Genomic DNA, 18,893 nt, shown 5'->3' with positions numbered 1-18,893 from the left:
AACATGAGATTTATGAGGATTGGCATCTCTTGACAGATAATGCAATGTCACATCATTTGTGCAGTTTCATCATGTCTTTGTGTTAGGAGTAACTATGCAGTTTGATACCGCAACCGTGGTAGTGATTCTTTAAAAAGGTCCATTTTAAAAACTTCAAACAAAAACGTCCTGCTCGAGTACACACATTTAAAATAAATGATAAAGAAGAAATTGAAATTATGCTGAACAATATCAGATAGTTTAGCACGATCATGTGAGATCAGATTAATAATAGGCAGCAAATAATTGAGACAAACAGTAATGAATCTAAAATGTACATTAGGGTTTCTTTGAGGGTAAAAGAATGCAAAACAATATGGACAATTTTGCATTTTAAAAGCAAATTGAAAGGGTAAATTTTTCGTAAAACTGAAAATTGAGCAACAGTACGGTAAATAATATTACTAATATTTGTGCACCGGTCTAATGTCTCCTGTAGAGGCCTTATGTTAGCTGCCTTTACCCACAGGAAGGTCCATATGGATCTGCAGCCACAGAATTGGAACGCCCATAATTCATATCTTGCACATTTAAGCATGTTTAACACTTTTTCTATCACATTTAAGCCCATTCTGCAGGTTTTCCCGAAAACATTTGTTCCATCTGGGCCTGCCCACAGGTAACGTATTGCATGGTAGACAAAGGATTGTCAAAGGTCTGACATACATTTATTTTCCTGATGGACTTAACCTCTGAAAGAAGAAATACATAGGCCATTACATATGTTGAACTGTGAACAGCTCATGTAGAGTTGAAGAGCATGACGTGAATGAAATGTTGGGACAAAAAGCAGAGATGTTCCTCTTGTTTTTAACGACCAATACGATGTATCGCTTCTTCCCTCCCAACCTGTACTGAAGCACTGTGGCCACATATAGGGGTGTCTTATAATGCGGAGATATGTCCAGTTCTGCTAGAGCTCTCCAGATTTTTGGTTGCAGGTGATGCACACCCGCACAGGATGGTCCCAACCCCTGGAGGGCACGGCCCGGCGATCAGGGGAGCAGTCGTTACACACTCCTTGTCCACATGCACGGCAGTGATGGATAGAGAGACGGGCGTTAAACTCGCGCTGGCACTGGGAGCAACAATGAATGTCTTGGTCAGGGACCCAATATGCTGGACGGGCGGCATCTTTTACCAGACCTAGTAAATACACAGGTGCATTTGATCATTTGTATATGCTGATATTCAGTGCAAGTATGTAACTATGATGAAATTAAAATGCTTAAACTTAAAGATCACACAAGAGGTTAGTCAAACAAGCCAAAGGTGTATTAATAATATATCTACTTAATTATAAAAACATTGTAATAGATTGATACTGTATTTCCAGTGTGAATTCATATTAGTATTAACATATGTTCATAGGCTCATAAAACTGAAATACAGTGAAGAACTCACCAAGAGGGATGTCTATGGCAGTGACTACCGCTCCTAATGTGTTCTGAACAGCTTCTCCCACCTTCCTGGCAATCAGAGTCCCACCTTCTTCCTCTTCCAGCGCTGCATCCAGCAGTTCTGTGTGAGATCAGAATTTTGATATTATGAATTGAAATAATGCCATTATGTCGCAACAGTGTCTTATACTAAGTTTGTAATACTTTAAAAATTATTGAAACCTGTAAATCAATCATTGTTTGTTTTTTACAATATTTAGTCATTTAAGATATTAATGATCTCACTAATAAAGGTATCAGATACATTTGCATAATAAAACAGAATAATTTTTTACCTTTATCAATTTTGAAAGTATTACAGTATGCACTTTATATTATACACTAAAATAAATTCTCTCTCTCTCTCTCTCTCTCTCTCTCTCTCTCTCTCTCTCTCTATAAAATATAATAAATATATTTTAAATTGTAATAACATTTCACAATACTGCATTTTTGATTACATAAATGCAGTCTTGGTGACCATAAGAGACTTCTTTCAAAAACGTTTAAAACTCCAAACTATTGAACAGTAGAGTAAATATAGTGTGTGAATATATATATATTATATATATATATAAATATATATTCACAATGAATTAATATGTTAATTATTGAATATGATCTAAAATGTTTCTGTCTGCCATTTAAAGTGTAGTATACCTTCTGGGATGCCTCTGTTTTGAAAGCAAGCATCACAGACTCGCACAGGTGCCAGGCCCCAGCCTCTCTCAGGGACTGGCCGTGTCTTAGAGGAGCAACCATCACAGAAACCTTCTCCACAGGCCCGACAGTGGTGCTTTGTATCATTATCCTGGAATCCCTCTCCACATTTATTACATCTCTGAGAAAAAAAGAAAACAAAACTCTTTCTTCAGTAAAGACTTCTCTTCATTTAAGAGGCAAATTAAAAAAGAACCTAGCATTAAAACTCACAAGGATGAGAGAATTGGGCTTCCAGTAAGTAGGAGCAATCTGGTCTGTTAACCAGGCGGTGACGGCTTTGGCAGGTTTGACGCTTAACTCTGAAACGGACTGAGCCATATAGTTCACACCATCCAGCAGCCTCTGCGCAGCATTGTTGTTGTCCTTCAGGAATCCATCAGACTGAGACGGAAATGTGAAAGTGAATAAAACTTTGCAATTTAAATGGAGGAAACATAGGAAAAAAACAGCAGATTTCTCTCACCCCTGGCCAGACATGCTGGATCTCAGTCCGAACCACTGTATCAACAGGGTCCTGGTTCCCATACCAGTATTGCCTACTTCTATATATCACAGAGCAGTTTGGACACTCAATCACATATCTGCAAAGAAAAACCCCAACTCAGTCCTGTATGTCTAAATGAACTGAAGTAAATGCACCTTTGTACAACTATTATCCAATAGCACCACTCACCCGGACCAGGCATATATGGCCAAACCAAACCAAGGTGAGTCAGAGGATGCCGTCGTCTTTGGAACCACAATCACCTCTTTGCCACTCTCATAACAAGCCTGGAATAGCAGGTTAACACATAATATCAGACCTGGGTGGGCACAGAATATGTATAGCTGGTAAGGTCAGGTCATGTGTTGCATTATTTAGGACCTACCTTGCAGGTGTAGATGCGATTATCGTAGTGTGCTGAATAGCGGCAACGGTGTTTAGCCTCGTGCACCACACCCTCTCGTAGGTGATTCATGCTGTTTTTACAGCCTGAGCTGAACAACAAACAAAGAATTAGAATTACTTTTGTGAATATATGTAATTCTGAACAGCTTCAGTAGGGTGTACATGCGAGGAATTTTCCATTCTGCATTACAAGAGTCAAACTAGCATAGTCAAACATGGAATTACTAGTTTAGCCAGCTGAGTGGTGCTGCACAAATAACTCCTTGCTTTTATTTTATTGATTTGATCAAACCAATTTTTAAAGTGTATGTAAATTACTCAACTGTAAAAAAGAACTTTGGGAGTTAAAAATATAAGGTAGGTGACGTTGGCATTATAACTGAACATTTGCCAATCTAAAAATATAATAAACAAATATATACAGATATTAATTTTACTTGCTAAAAATTGTTGCTCAGGGACTTCAGTGAACCCTTTTGAGCATTGGCTCAATTGGACCTGTGTTGTCTTTAACATTCATTTTACAGGCTTCAAAGGGAACAAGTTGTAAATTCCCCACCCCTTGCATGGTCATTTAATAAATATTTGGTCTAAATGAATCAAGCCTTATTTTTTTACCATATTTAAGTTCAACCCCGATTCTGTCTAGGCCTTTGTCGGAAAGAACCAAATTGCTAACATTACTTAACACTTATATTTGATATCTATAACATTACCATTCAAATATGTTTTTGAAAGATATATTTAATTCAGCAAGAATGCATTAAAGTGACAGGAAAGATATTATAAAAACATTTATATTTTAAATAAATGCTGTTCTTTTGAACTTTCTATTAAAATTGAAAACCGTTGTAATAATATTTCACAGTATTAGTGTTTTTACTGTATTTTTGGTCAAATAAACGCAGCCTGGGTGAGCATAAGAGAGTAGAGTAGAGTATGTACTTAATTGTATGCGAGTCAGGCGCAGCTTACCCACAGCTGAGGCAGATGCTAGAGCAGGTAAAGTATTCATCTGGAAAGAAAGAGTTGCTTGCCAGATGCTCATCAGGAATCTCTCCACTGAAGCATTCACTCAAAGCCTTGTGAACAAGAGCTTCATCATTAGCTTGTTGATACTTTAAAATGTATAACTGAAAATAGCACACACGTGTCTTATGGAATATTTCAAGGCCAGTACTCAGGATTTGTAAGCAGCCATTTGTAGAAAACGGACCGCAAACAGACACTTCCACCCTTTCATGTCAACAATGAGTTAAATGTGTGATTGAGCTTATTAATGACAAAACAAATTACCTGCAAGGCCTTGTAGATGACACCGGCTGACCGTGGAGATCGTGTAGTGTTGTTGTCTAACTGCTGCTCCACGCTACGCAGCAGACCGCTGAAGTCAGTCGGGGGGTTGTGGGTGCGGGTGCCCCGGTACTGAATAGAGCTGAATGCTTCCGGAAAGAGGCCAAGCTTTCTAAAACGTTCCTGAAGAAGCCGCTCAGCTGATTCTGATGGCTTATCTACAGTGCACAAGAGAGAGAGAGAGCGGTATTAAGCATTCATTATTGTGCTTACTTTATATATTTCTATGTACTTTCTAACCTATTGTTTTGTGAATAGGACAGTAAAGTGGCCTGAACTGACCTGAGCCTAATAACTTGGTGTGGACTGTCTCATGGAAAATTATAACAGCAGGACCCAGAGTCGAAAGGGGCACATCCAAACCACAGCGGGCAGTTGTAGCTTTCAGCTCCTTCGTAAAATGCTTTAGATACGCGTCTGACGCATCCCCGAGAAACTTGAAAAGATCATCATGAAGCCGGTCAGCATGTGTCCGATAGATGACCAGATCAGACACTGCAAGCACCTTCAGGAGGAGGCGGGTTCGCTGTCCTTGGTTAGCTCCTGCCCCCAGGAGTCCCTCTGTGTCAACAACCACCACCTTATGAACAGGGTCCATTGCTGCCCACACCCCAACGGTGCAGGATTCCTGCGTTGGGGATGTCTGGAACACTTCACGACCCAGAAAGAAAGTGTGATTGAGGGTGTGGGATTTGCCCTCTCCAGTATTGCCGAAAATGGACACCACCTTCAGGAGCTCGTCAGGCCTGCAGCCTAAGTTCCTCACAAACTCCTCCTCATCCTTCAGCTGTTCCGGAAATAAACATAAGCCATATACTTAGACAATATCACACAGTTACGTGAAACAAAAAAAACAACTAGTATTTTGAAAAGAAGAAAAAGCATAATGCTTTGTCACAATGCAACACACAGATTAAAAGACAGTCTGAAACTTGGGTCGTGCAGAGCGACAGTGAGTTCCCTCCCTGCTTAAGGCAAGTGGTGCTCACTGCAGAGCCAAATGACGTCCAGCTCCCCCTCTCTGGACATTATGGGTGGAGTTATGTATAGGGTTATGGTGTGGTTGAGCCATCTAGCTCCACCTGCTATGTCCAGCAAGCGATATCCATGCGGGGCCAGGCTAGATTTCAACTTTGGTGCCCTGGACTGCTCAAGGCGTTTTGTAATCACTCCACTCCATGATTTCCACTTCCCACTCCAAACTAACTAGTGAGAGAATCCTTGCTCCAAGTGACCATTGTCTGTGTATCATTCGTTGTTTTAATATTCAATTAAGTAAAATTGGAAAATCTAAAAAGGTCATTATTGATTAACAAATACAACTAATAAAAACAAATAACGATTTTTGATTTTACAAAAGTTAAAAATAGGAAATGATGAAAAACGCCAACAGTAGTCCAAATCTACATATGTGTAATTCGTTCCTTTAATTTTCAATTAAGACACAAATTTAAAGAACAACTTGTATTTATACTACCGTACTAAAAAGTATGCTGAGTTTTGGGTAGAGTTAGGGTGGTGTTGGTATTCTAGCTCTAACCCATTAGACCCAAATTACATTCACTCCTCCTCACTGGACATGTAGCGAGGCGGAGCTAGACTTAAGCTCCACCCATTTGCTCTGTAGTGAGCATTGTCCCAAAGTCAATGTTTTTTTTGAATGGGGTTTTGGTTAAATGGCTGAAATAAGGTCTGTGGTGAACACAAGCTCAAGGCACTTTCACGTTTTATTCTACAACATAAAATACATCAATATTCCCCCACTCGTGATTTTTTTTAAAGCTGTTATGTGCCTTGAATAAGGCGGTTGCTACTAACAAGTGGCTGAATTGGACTACAGAGGCTGTCGAGGAGATTTAACATCATCATGCCGAATAGGTCAGTTCAGTTCGCTTTTACAGCATCGTTACGGTTATAATTGTGCTCTTACAATCTATTCTAACTCAAACGTTCTGGGAGAACTGAAAGAGTTGTCGGAAGCTTGGTGTCGGAAGTGGTTGTGGTGATGTTGAATTCATGGGACCGTGGTGTAGTTCTTTATAGCCTACCTTTAGCTTTTGGCGACTGCATTAGGGCTTCAAAATTCATAAAAGTTGTTTTCATCTGTGATTATTTTGAAGGACAAAACGACAGTGTGATGCTAACTGCCGGTTGGCCTACAAAGTGACCTCACACCAGCACCACTCTATTTGGGCCTAATGGGTGGAGCTAGAATATCCAACCACACCCTATAGAGCTGGTAAGTCCCGCCCCTCCGTAAAACCCCGCTGGACCTCAAAGTTGAAAAAGCGTCAATGCAAGTGAATGGGAGAAAATAATTATTTTCTGGTCCCGTTTGAATTGTGCCATGAATGTGAACATATGTTGTCTGTGAATTTTTTATATAATCTTTCGTGTGAAGAATGCTACAATTTAGCGGGTAGAAGTTTGATACGGGTAGACTTTGTGTGAGAGCACTTTGTGGACTACAACTCTTCGCTGCTTTCGACGCGTTTGAAACGTCAACGGCTCTAGCTCACGGCTCTAGCTCACGGATCCCGCTAGACATGGCTGTGTCTTTGGTGCACTTCACCACCTTCTTTCAGGGAGAGGACAAAATCGTTGAGGTTGGCGAAAATCACGGGTAAGTCAACTTTATGGGGTGACGTCACATAGGCGACATGTAGTCTTTCTCGTTATGTCTTTTCCACAACTGCTAGCCGACGAATCATACCATATACTGTCAAACTTGTAACATGAAAGATTATATAAAAAAATTCACAGACAACATATGTTCACATTCATGGCACAATTCAAACGGGACCAGAAAATAATTATTTTCTCCCATTCACTTGCATTGACGCTTTTTTAACTTTGAGGTCCAGCGGGGTTTTACGGAGGGGGCGGGACTTACCAGCTCTATAGAACCCTACCCACACCTCTATAACTCCACCCCATTAGACGTCCAGAGAGGCGGAGCTGGATTCTGCAGTCAGTACCACTTGGAGCAGTATCTAACTAAATTACTTACCTGCATGTCTTCCTTTTCATCCACCAGAAGAAAGCTGATGACTTTCTCCAGTTTAGCTTTCAAAGCATCCAGCTGTTCATCCCCAGTGCTGCAGTTCTTCTCCACGGGTTTACAGGGAGGGTAGGCAGTGATAGGGTGCTTTCTTTTACTGACCCCACTGTGAGTCCGCTTTTGACAGTCCAAACACAGGTTGATTTTACATCCCTGACAGCGGACCACTGCCCTCAGCCGACCCCCGTTCGGAACCCCACCGTCCCCTTTACATGAATCGCAGTAGGGTACGTGGCCAGGTGCGATTCGGATCCTGTCGTGGTTCCTCATGCGCTCCTGGCGGTGGAGCTCCAGCTCGCAGCGCATACACTGCAAGCTGCCGCATTCATCGCACTCGAAGGCGGCCTCGTCAGTGCCACCGCAGGCGTAACTCTCCTGACAAACCAGGACACCGTTCAACCCCTTCTCCGCTGAAGAGCCCTGACCGCTCATTATACAACTAAACACAATAGCGAGGTATCACACCGAACTGAAACAACCGAGTAACGTTACTAAAAGCTCTCTGTAAATATACCGACTGGTTATCCCCAAGCGGCAACCTCCCCGTCTCTCTCTTGAAACCAACACGGAAGTGAATTCAACGGCAATTCATCGACTGGCCGCTTGAGGCTGGCTGCAGAAGGGAGTCAAATCTGTATCTCCCCCATGTTAAAATGCCCAACTTTACAGCAGAACAAAACATGTTTACAGCCTGGTTCTCTCTGTGGCTTTGGTCTATAAAGCTAACTTTGCCCTTCATAACAACTGTGAGGGGGGTGCATTTTTTTATAACTCGCCCGTGTAGTTGATTAATATTTAAAGTTCTGCAAAATTAAGGGTGTGTCCACTTTTGAGTGACAGGTGGATTCCCGCTGATGTAAATGCTAGCCGGTTAGCAGTCACTTCACCTCAACAAATTCCAGCTGCTGAATTTGCCATCTCTGCCGTGTTTGTGCTTTTTTTCGGGATTATTTCATATAATTTAATACACCCGTGGCCCATTACCTCGCACACGGCTTTGGATTCCGCCGTTTTTCGTCGAGTGTCGTTCGAGAGAACAGCCAGCGCTGTATTCCAGTCGTTCTCCTCTGTGAACATGCACTAATGGATGTGATGTCTGACAATTTCGTTGCTTTTTGGAGTTTTCAGATTTAAAAAACGTCTATAGATATAAAGGCTACACTCGTTCTGCGGTGCCGTTGCTCTGGGACAGATTATAACATGCTTATGTTCCGTCAGATGAAATCCTGCAGGTGTCTGTGTTTCTCCGTCCATGCAATAAAAATGCACATCCTTGAATGAGCGCGTATTTCTAGCGCATTTAACGTTACTTGAACTTCACAGGTAATATAATCTATGTTTTGACCCATTTGAGAATTGAGATGCGGCCAAAATCAGAATTTAAAATGGACTGACTAATAAATCTCTCTACGAACTTGACGAGCGATGCCGCGCTGACGGACCATAGACTGTAATAAAGAGTGACTGACATGTATGCACATAATCACGGTCACACTCACTCTCAGAGTAGCCTAATATTGTAAAGTTACTGCATAATACATTTTCAACAAGCAGAATAACTTAGCTGCACAGAATCGCGATACACAGTCTCACTTGTAGCTATGTCTTTTAACTATTACAATATTTCGAAGGGCAAAAACAGGACCTTTTAATTGCCATTCTGATTTTAATCATCAACTGTCAGTGTCACTTTAGCGCGAGCCCCTGTGCAGTCGCAGACTTGGTACTGTGAGTAGCATATAGCATTAGCTCCCAAGCCTGCTAACTCCATAACGTCGCGCTAGGTGGGCGTGGTTTCAGATAGCCAGGCTCCTCAGCTCCGCCTCTTTGCCCATATTCTGTTATCCGGGAGTGACGAGCGGTGACGCGAGGCCAAGATGGCGACGGCCGGCTCCGCCCACTTTAGGCTTCAAAAATGCTCTTCAGAAACCTACGGGTGACGTCACGGACACTACGTCCATATTTTTTTACAGTCTATGGTTATCCCTCAGAAAGTTGAACCAACTAACTTACAGCAGAGACCAACCTAAATGTACAATCAACAAGAGAGATGATATATTATACCTCATGAATGATGCATTTGAGTTCTTCTTAAACAAAATATCTTACTTGTTTGCCTTGAATTTCATTGGAATTCTAAATGTGTTGTCAAATTATGACACTGGCTTAAAATCAAATATTCAATATGAACTATAAATAGATCAGTTGACATCCGTATAGCACTGGCACTAAGTCAGACTAAAGTCTAGCTTTCTGGCTGATGTAAAAGTGACCAAGCAGTCTAAAGTGTCTAAACTCACAAACTACAACCAATAACAACCGAAATGTATTTATTGACAGACGTAAACACTAAGAAAACAGCTACATTCGAGTATTGTTATCGTCCTGGGCTTTTGTTACTCAAGCTAACTAAGATTAGCATACGTGTCTGGAAAAAGCTCCTCCAATTTCAAAGACAACAGACACTAGGGGGTTAGAAATATGATTTCTGCAGATTAAATAATGATTATTTAGTATCGTACAGACTGTCCTTAAAGTATGTTCACCCAACAACACATTGATCAACACAGCTTTGACCGAACAAAACAAGCTGATTTCGAGCCAGATTCACACCGCAGTCTTCATCAAATAAGCCGCTGAATTCCCTGAAACATCGCACACGACAACCACTCTTTGATAAACACAAATCAATAAGCCGGTTGATGTCAATATAACTGTTTTTCCCCACCAGCTTGCAAAACGATTCCCCTCCCCGGTAGATTCGGGTGAATGTTGTTTCCAGGTCAGATCAGCTGATCGGCTTGTTTTCACTGTAGCTGCAGTCGAAGGTTACCAAACGCAAAGCCAGATGGGAAATGGAGTCCATTCTCTACAAGCAAAATTGACTTAAACACTTATCATGACATTAATTCAATTTCAGTTTAAGTGTTAGGATAAGGAGAGGTTGACAGATATATGATTTAAAAAAAAAACACGACTTTTTTGGGAACATATGAGGAGACAGAATAATAACATTGGACATTCATATCTGAAAAAGAGGTGCACAGGGGTGTGTGTGTGCGTGTGTGCGTGTGTGTGTGCGTGTGTGTGTGTGTGTGTGTGTGCGTGCGTGTGTGTGTGTGTGTGTGCGCGTGTGTGCGTGTGTCCATACATATAGGCTATGATATATTATACAGCCCAATTTTGTGTAAGTTATCATACTGAAGTACACCTTTTAAAAAATGTCACATCAAACGGTTGAAGTAGCCTACATTTTTAAATGATTTTGTTTTTATATCTTGTATTGTACTTTATAAAAGCACACTTGTTTTGATGTGTTGACTAACATTCTAAAAAAAAAAAAAAAAATTCTTGATTATGACTGGTTTATTTGTAAATGCAATAAATTGATTCATTACAAATCTGTATTAGTTATATTTAAATACATGATGTGTCATTAGAATTGAAATTAAAGTATATTTTAATGTTATGTCAGTACATTTTTCCATACAATGTATGTTTATACCTAATTTTTCCAAATTATGTATAAAGTAAGTTATACTTATTAAAGAAAATAATTTTTGTAATATGTAAAATTAGCTATGTATAGGGTAAAATTCCTTCTCTTTTTCACAAGGATTTCACTTTGCATCACTAGTTACATAAATGATTGTAGAAACTATGTTCAGGGTAGACAACATTTCAATTTTTCACTAATGAAAAGTGAGGATCTGAGGGCCAGACATAGACATTCAAATCATTATTGTGTCGGTTGTGAAAATTCAACATGATAGCCTAGAACCTGTAGCTATATAGCCTACATAAATCTTGTCTAATTTTCACAAGTTATTATTATTTATTTATTTTGGAAACATGTAATGAAATTGACACCCATCATACACAGGTATACAACCATGATCTATGTAAAGGTCATTTCGATCTTAAATCTTTAGATCCTTGTTACAACCCAATTAACTGGGGTCTCTTCACCAGCCTAATTTCCATTCACGTAAAATCAAATAATTGGCTTATCTACCATAAAAAAGGCCCATAAATAATAATTAAGGTCAACCGCTCCATGCCCCAGTCCAGTAGGTGGCAGAAATGCATCTTTACACTAAGTTGCCACCGCCATACTGTAAGAAGAAGATTTCGGCTGTTGATAAATGACAAACAAAGCTAGTTAAACTCAAGTCCTCATTCACATAATATTCTGACAGCGAGATAACTATGGCTGAGGAAGAGTTCACAGACATAAATGGCAACTCAATTTCTTTAGACTGCCAAACTCACTCTGCTTTCTGCAGAGAGTTTACTGTCACCTCACCGAAACTGTCCTTGCGCAAGGTGATGGTGTGCACCTGCTTTATATGGTTATTTGCTTATGCTATATTTTTCTTCACCGAGGTAAGAACGTTTTATAATGCAAATCACATGAACTCGTAAGCATATTTAATTTTATAATACAAAAATGAGATTGTTATACTGACTTTTGTTGACTTTTATTAATGCCTAGAACACCGCTGTCCTGTCGAGTGCCATCATCCTCACGCTGGCTGGGATGATGATTCATATTCATTTTGTAAAGGTGGACCATGAGACTCTTCTTATAATCGGCTCCCTCGGCATCCAGCTGTCTTCATCTTACGCATCTGGACGAGAAAGCACGACCTTCATTGAGATGAGCAAGCTGAAAGACATTGTCATCAACGAGGCCGTTTATATGGTAAACAAAGTCTTTGACTCTCGTGCATGATGGACTTTGTAATCTATAAATCAAAATCATGTAAAAAATAATCTCTCCTTATGTTTCCACCTCAGCACAGCATCATATACTATCTGTGCATTCTGATCAAGGACCCGGCAGAGCCTGAGACTGTGGCAAGCGTCGTCCCTCTATTCCAGGTATGATTGATTGATTGATTTATTGATTTGATTGATTGATTGATTGAATAATTGATTGATTGATTGATTGATTGATTGATTGATTGATTGATTGAAAGTAACACGTTGCGTTCTTCCATCAGAGTTCAAAGCCTCGGCTGAATTGTTTGGTTCAAGTCTACAGGAGCTGTCAAGAGATTCTAACAGAGACCAGATGACGCAGAGGTATTGGTTTATGTTATGGTGCATGCAATACTACACATGTTTTACATAACTGGCATAATTCTGTCTGTGTCTATATATGTTGTATGGCTCTATTTCTTTTACTCAACAGAGTCTTCCTTTGAAACAGGATAAAGATTGGAAAACCACAGAATGGACCATAAGCGTATTGTTGGTAGTATTTGTATTGTTAACTACACAACATCTTTCTGTTACATATAGTAGTTTTTTAGATACATTTTCCATCCACAAACTAAGTGGTTACAGTTGTCTCACCTAATTTAAAAACATTATTTTATGATCAGATACTTTGTATTTCTCAGTGCTTTTATTATTTTTCTATATTAATGTTGCAATTAATATGAGATCCATTTGTTTTCCTCAGTTTCTGACCTTAAATAGCCACTAGGGGGACATGTGTGCCAATTTTTGGAAACTGATACAACATAAGTTTATTAGATATTAATGATTTCCTATTTGATACAATAAGGTTTCATTTGTTGATAATAGTTAACTTGCGTTAGTCAACTTGAACTAACAATGAGCAATATTTCTACAGCATTTATTAACCTTAAAGTTAATTTAAACATTTACTAATACATTTTTTAAAATCAAAAGTTGTATTTGTTTTCATTAGTTAATGGACTGTGAACTAACATGAACAATGAACAGCTGTATTTTTATAAACGAACATTAACAAAGGTTAATAAATTCTGTAAAAATATATTGCTCATTGTTACTTTATGTTAGTCAATGCATTAACAAATATGACCTTATTGTATGTTACCGTTATATGACTTGTTACCGTTATGACATTTTAATTATTAATTTATGTTTGATTTGAATAAATGTTTATATTAAAAAAATCTAAATAAAAACAACATAAAACTGTTTTAATTGCAAATACTCGTTTGCTTGATGAATAAAAACAATACAGAGATTTTATTTTAAAGAAGTACAGAGAATCAATGCATTATTCAGCTATTAAAGCAGATCTTATTTGGCCACCATTGTTGTGGGTCACTTGAGGGATTATGCTAATCCATCTCATTCGCTTTTTGTCAGGTCAGCATTTGATTGTGTTCCAGTTTTTGTCAGGATATCTTGTTATCCAAAGCAGTTTATGACTGAGAGCTAGCATACAGGTTCAACTCACTCTAACTGGATGGATTGAGTTTATCTAAACTCTTTTTGCAGAATTCAGAGCACCACCAAGTTACTTGTTGATGATTTTTCTTTCTTATAAATTACATGGTTGAATCAATTATTTTATTGGTGTCAACATTTTTAAATTATGTTTTAATACCAAGTGGAAATATATACTGTGGCTTCTTCCTGTACAGAGTAAATGCTTTCTAGAGGTCAGACAACAGAAGGCAAGGGAACCTTTTTTTGCAATATCAGTTTCATAGTATTTCTGGGGCACAGCTGTTGTGAACATCCATCACACTAGATCTTACTGTCTTCTGTTGTTTCATGGACCACAAAACTAGTTTTTTTTTGGCTGTTCTTGCTGTGTTTACCTTATGATTCCACTAACCGTGACATGTTCTGAGGATATGTTTTCCATGCCACCTCTGTATTATTTAAATAGTCTGCAATTTCCTTATAGGATCTCGCTGCCTGTTGCATAGACAAGGGTTGAGAGTTGTCATTCGAGTTTACCCGTTTGTTTGGGATAAAGAAAGAGAAACCACCCATATTTATTTGAGTTCATGCTGCTTTGTGTTTACACAGTGAAAAATTCCCTTCACTTTTGAAAGCAACTTTCTACAATGATTAAGAACACAGATTCCCATCTAACGTTTGCTTAAGTTAATATTCTGGGTTCATTAAATGACAGCATGTCTGTTAATTGCTGCAGAAAATTATTTCAACAAAGAAAGCTAAAATCTGAGTTAGTGAGGCAATCTGGTGAGGCCGTTACAATGGAATTAAGTGGGCTAATCTGAAAAGGCAACTAGTAGCCACAAGATGTGGACAATATTTGTGTGAACATGACTCTAGTGTAAAAAAATAATAATCGCTTACTAACCTTTGCTGTCTGAAGTTAGACAAAATGCTTTTGAAACAGTTATGTTGTGAAATTTTTTATTACAATTTTACATAACTGTTCCCTATTTTCATATATTGTAAAATGTAATTTATTTATGTAATGGCAGAAATGACAACATAACCAGAAATCATTGTCAAATGCTGATTTGGTGTTCAAGAAACATTTCTTCATATTATTAATCGTGAAAACAGTTGTTCTGCTTACCGGTAATATTTTTGAGGATACCGTAATGGATGTTTTTATATAAAATTATTTTGATCAATTATTTTAGTATATATTTGATTTGATTTGATTTTTTGCAAAAAAAAAGTGTCTTTACTGACACTTTAGATCAATGTAATGCATCCTTGCTAATTAAACGTATTAATTAATTAATTAAAAAAATATGTTGAAATATAACTGACCCCAAACTTTTGAACGGTATTGAGTTTACAATTTTGTTCCCACAGCAATGTAGAACGGCCATAACAATGACTAGAACAGCTTTACAGCTCGAATAAGTTTTAACCAGAATTAATGTAGCTAAGTGATTTTATAAAAAATATAAACTTTGAATTTCTTTTTTTAAATCCTGCATAAATTGGCCCCTTTTACTTCTTTTTTGCGCTTTTGTCTCATTGTAATTATTATTATTATTTTTTTTTAAACGAAGGAAGAGTCACATTTTTTGGGGAATATTATGCAACAAATGCAGTTGATGGGGCTTAACTCGTATTGAAGTCCTGCTTGAGCCCGAATAGAACCTAAAGGTCAGAGTTCAGAGATCTTGTTGTTATTCAAATACTGTTTCCCATGTAGCATTGCTTCATTCCCCTCTGACCATTTGCACTGACCGTTCCCATAGAGGCTGTGAAAACAACTGAAGGGTTTAAAATGATCCTGTTAGGTTGCTGTGAAGATGCTCCTGACAGGATAATCATCCCTCCCGGAGGTGCGAACCTCCCAGGAACTCTGCTCGGGAGGGGTGTCGTGGGGGTTTGGCCGTCCTACACCCTCCAGCCACCCAGCGGAGCACGTCATAAACAAGCTGTCCACCATCAGCACTTTTCCAATCAATTCAACTCTATATAACAATAAAATATCAGGATGTTTAGCTGCTCGGACTGATGTGTTTATACTGTGTCCTCCTTATGCGGTTAAATGACGTTAACCACGGTTTATATCTTTTTGTATATAAACACTCCAGAGGCACGTGAGCTCCCTTGGTTTATAAACTAAAGTACTCAAGTGATAAAACTTGCCATTTTCAGCTCAAGTGGGAGGAAGCCTTCATAAGGACTTTGGCCAAGCAAAGGATGTTGGTCTTACCCTCTTATGAGACTTTTAATGTACATTTAATGTACATACCAGTTAAAGTATTTAAACAGAGACCCCTCGTCAGCTGAATTTAGTGGCTACATCGGATTGCCCGAAGGATGGGCTGTTTTTTGGAGGGAAGAGTGTGTGGGAAGGGTGCAGGAACCCCGCTGTGATGGGAGTTCCCCTCCCAGCACCACTTTGCCTCCCTGTGGACTTTTACTATGTGCTAAGGTGTAACATTCACAGGCCATGAGGCAACACAAAAACACCCTGGTGATAGAATATGGACCGCTGACGCCATCTTCCAGCTGTAATCTTTTTGCCATTGGCCACAATTTTGTGTGTGTGTGTGTGTGTGTGTGTGTGTGTGTGTGTGTGTGTGTGTGTGTGTGCAGTTGCTAACTCGTAAGTTGGATGTACTTATATACCAGGAAGCGACATAAACCCTCCCTAAACTATGTTTGTGTGCTTTGTCTATTGTGTAATAGTATATGCAAATAGTGCTGAGCAACACAATCTGGAAAATCTAACTGCATCTGACTTCTGATATGCAAAAGCAGCTAATGTGAACTTGTTCAGAAGTAAATCAGGATGTAAAATAAATTCAAGAGGGCATTATAAAGCCTTTAAAAGGAGAAAGATTGATATTTCTACTCAGGAAGCTATACTGCTGTGCTTTTTCAACGCTCTCCATCCCCCATACCTCTCTGAATAACAAAACTGTTACTGGAACTTCCACCAGAAAGACCACCCCTTCAGCCTCTAAACGCTGTAGCTTCTCCTGATAAACGTGCGCTGGAACGGTAGGACTGGTGTGGCTGTGCATTGTCACCTGAACCGACCCATGGGAATGCGGCTGCGTCTGTTTTACCTATTTATTTGTTAAAGTTTCAAGCATGTCAGCTGTAGCTTGATATAAAACGTTGTCTTTTTGTCCAGCTTCAGTCAGGTACTCAGCCTGTCTCTTTCCCCGAGGTTGTTTTGGAATGTGTGCTTTCCATCTGCCTCCCTGCAAACTTTCACCTAGAAATATCCACCAGATATCCTCTTAAATTAAGTTCTCAAGTTTGCTACTGCCAAGTGCCTGTAAACAGTGGAGGAGGAATAAGCAACCATTTTTGTGATAGGTCAGACAGTGACAAAGAAGAAAGATGACTCTGATTACTCATTCTAATAAAATGAGAATAACAGGTTGTCTTGACACCACTTTCTTTAATAGGCCTATATATTAATTATTATATATATATATATATAGAGAGAGAGAGAGAGAGAGAGAGAGAGAGAGAGAGAGAGAGAGAGAGAGAGAGAGAGAGAGAGAGAGAGAGAGAGAGAGAGAGAGAGAGAGAGAGAGAGAGAGAGAGAGAGAGAGAGAGAGAGAGAGAGAGAGAGAGAGAGAGAGAGAGAGAGAGAGAGAGAGAGAGAGAGAGAGAACATAAGATAAATTATGTTTTTTTTTTACTTTTCTATGCATCCATTTAAACATCCATAGAAATGAATAAAGAAAAATTATACAAATATACAGAAAACTCTTAACTCTACCCAACCCAAAACATCCCACAAAAAAGGGAGACAAACAAAACAAAATATATATATATAAAAATAAAAAAATAATCTATTTTTCTAGGAAAATCTAGGAAATAATAGGATTCCACGTTTTATAAAATGAGTTAACAGAGTCTCTGATAGAGTGTTTAATGTTTTCCAGGTGTAGAAAGGACATTAAGTCTTTCAGCCAAGAGAAATAAGAAGGGGGGCATGAGGATTTCCAATGCAACAGTATTCGTCTTCTGGCTACCAATGAAGCAAAAGCAATAATGTCAGCATGACGCTTGTTGTACAAGCCATCAACAGGTGTTATTCCAAAAATTGCAATTATAGAAACTTCTTTCAAAAACATAAAAAAATCTTACCAACCCCGAACACTAGTGTATATATTGTATGAATACAGATTTTTCCAAACATCATCAGCTGTCATAAAAAAATCTACATTATGACATTTACAATCCCTTCTTTTTGAATGGCACTGTCATAGTTTAAAGACTTGGCGGTATAATAATTGTAGCAATACGCCATTTCCTCAAACATTAAACCGAGATTATGTTAATCTTCAGCGCTCGGTTTCATGAGAGCTCCTATAGATATCATTGTCTAAGTCTGTGGAAGCGGATGTTGATGTGTTAACCTAGCGCTCTCACATTACCTCACCAGCAGTTAGAAGATCTGAAAGGTTAGGCCGATAGACTAGATGTTCTTCCAGTCAAACCGGCTCTTTCGGTTGTTAAGATGAGCGGTGAGAGAGAGCTTGTAAAGCTGGTCAGGTGAGCATTCGCTTTGTTAACAAAACTTAAGCTTTGTGCAGGCTTCATTTCAAATCATCAGTCTACATCTATCAATGACCTTTGGTCTGGATAAACTCACATTAAGAGCCACAATAGTTAGCCTCCTCATGGCTGGGTTAAAATTACATTTGTGAATGTGGATATTGCTGAACTCCCAGTCTTACATTTTTAAAAGTTATCTTTAGAATTTATGAGGAAATGAATCTGCCATCATTTTGGTTTTGTAAATGTCAACACATTTATGTATTTCATGTTAAAAGAACAGTGTTATTGGTTAGTTTGGGTATATTGGTGATTCCAAAAAAATCCATGTCAGTGGAATTTTCCCCCATAATTTTTACAATGAAAAGTGTGCATTTTTAGGAAAAGTGTGCATTTTTAGCATTTTTTTTTTTAAATGTAAAACTCTAATGGGTCCCATTCCTTCCGATTGAGTAAGCAAGAACCAGTCACGTTTAAACGTTTATGTCAATGGAAAACACAGCTGACCCACATGCCAGTCTTGCATGCATTGCATTCTTACAGTAATACTACCATTAGAGCTGACAAATGATAACACAGATGTCTGACAAAGACTCTTGTATGAGTTGCTTTTCTTTTCTTAGCTCAG

The 18,893-nt window shown here is 38.8% G+C and overlaps 2 protein-coding genes across 3 annotated transcripts; one reads left to right on the top strand and one right to left on the bottom strand.

Annotated features, from left to right (window-relative positions):
* Positions 1–952: 952 nt before the first annotated feature.
* On the bottom strand, positions 953–10,364 carry zfyve1 (zinc finger, FYVE domain containing 1; the record flags this gene model as incomplete). 2 transcript variants are annotated; one of them, XM_079584596.1, is made up of 12 exons in its annotated part: positions 9,476–10,364; positions 7,454–8,021; positions 4,726–5,230; positions 4,387–4,601; positions 4,066–4,172; positions 3,071–3,179; positions 2,875–2,972; positions 2,665–2,782; positions 2,412–2,582; positions 2,139–2,319; positions 1,444–1,560; positions 953–1,185 (listed from the first exon to the last, which is right to left on the bottom strand). In XM_079584596.1, exons 2-12 carry the CDS (start codon positions 7,934–7,936, stop codon positions 953–955), a joined length of 2,337 nt encoding a protein of 778 aa, XP_079440722.1. In that variant the 5' UTR covers positions 7,937–8,021; positions 9,476–10,364. The 2 variants fall into 2 exon arrangements, with proteins under 2 accessions (XP_079440722.1, XP_079440721.1); XM_079584595.1 differs by lacking the exon at positions 9,476–10,364 and having other exon boundaries at positions 7,454–8,209.
* A 1,199-nt stretch (positions 10,365–11,563) lies between these two features.
* On the top strand, positions 11,564–14,290 carry pigh (phosphatidylinositol glycan anchor biosynthesis, class H). The gene is made up of 5 exons (XM_079584594.1): positions 11,564–11,890; positions 12,000–12,209; positions 12,305–12,388; positions 12,511–12,592; positions 12,702–14,290. Exons 1-4 carry the CDS (start codon positions 11,714–11,716, stop codon positions 12,583–12,585), a joined length of 546 nt encoding a protein of 181 aa, XP_079440720.1. The 5' UTR covers positions 11,564–11,713; the 3' UTR covers positions 12,586–12,592; positions 12,702–14,290.
* Positions 14,291–18,893: the final 4,603 nt, after the last annotated feature.

Source organism: Phoxinus phoxinus (assembly GCF_949152265.1).
Source record: "Phoxinus phoxinus genome assembly, chromosome: 16".
NCBI classification, from domain to species: Eukaryota; Metazoa; Chordata; class Actinopteri; order Cypriniformes; family Leuciscidae; genus Phoxinus; species Phoxinus phoxinus.
This window is presented reverse-complemented; position numbering and strand designations above follow the sequence as displayed.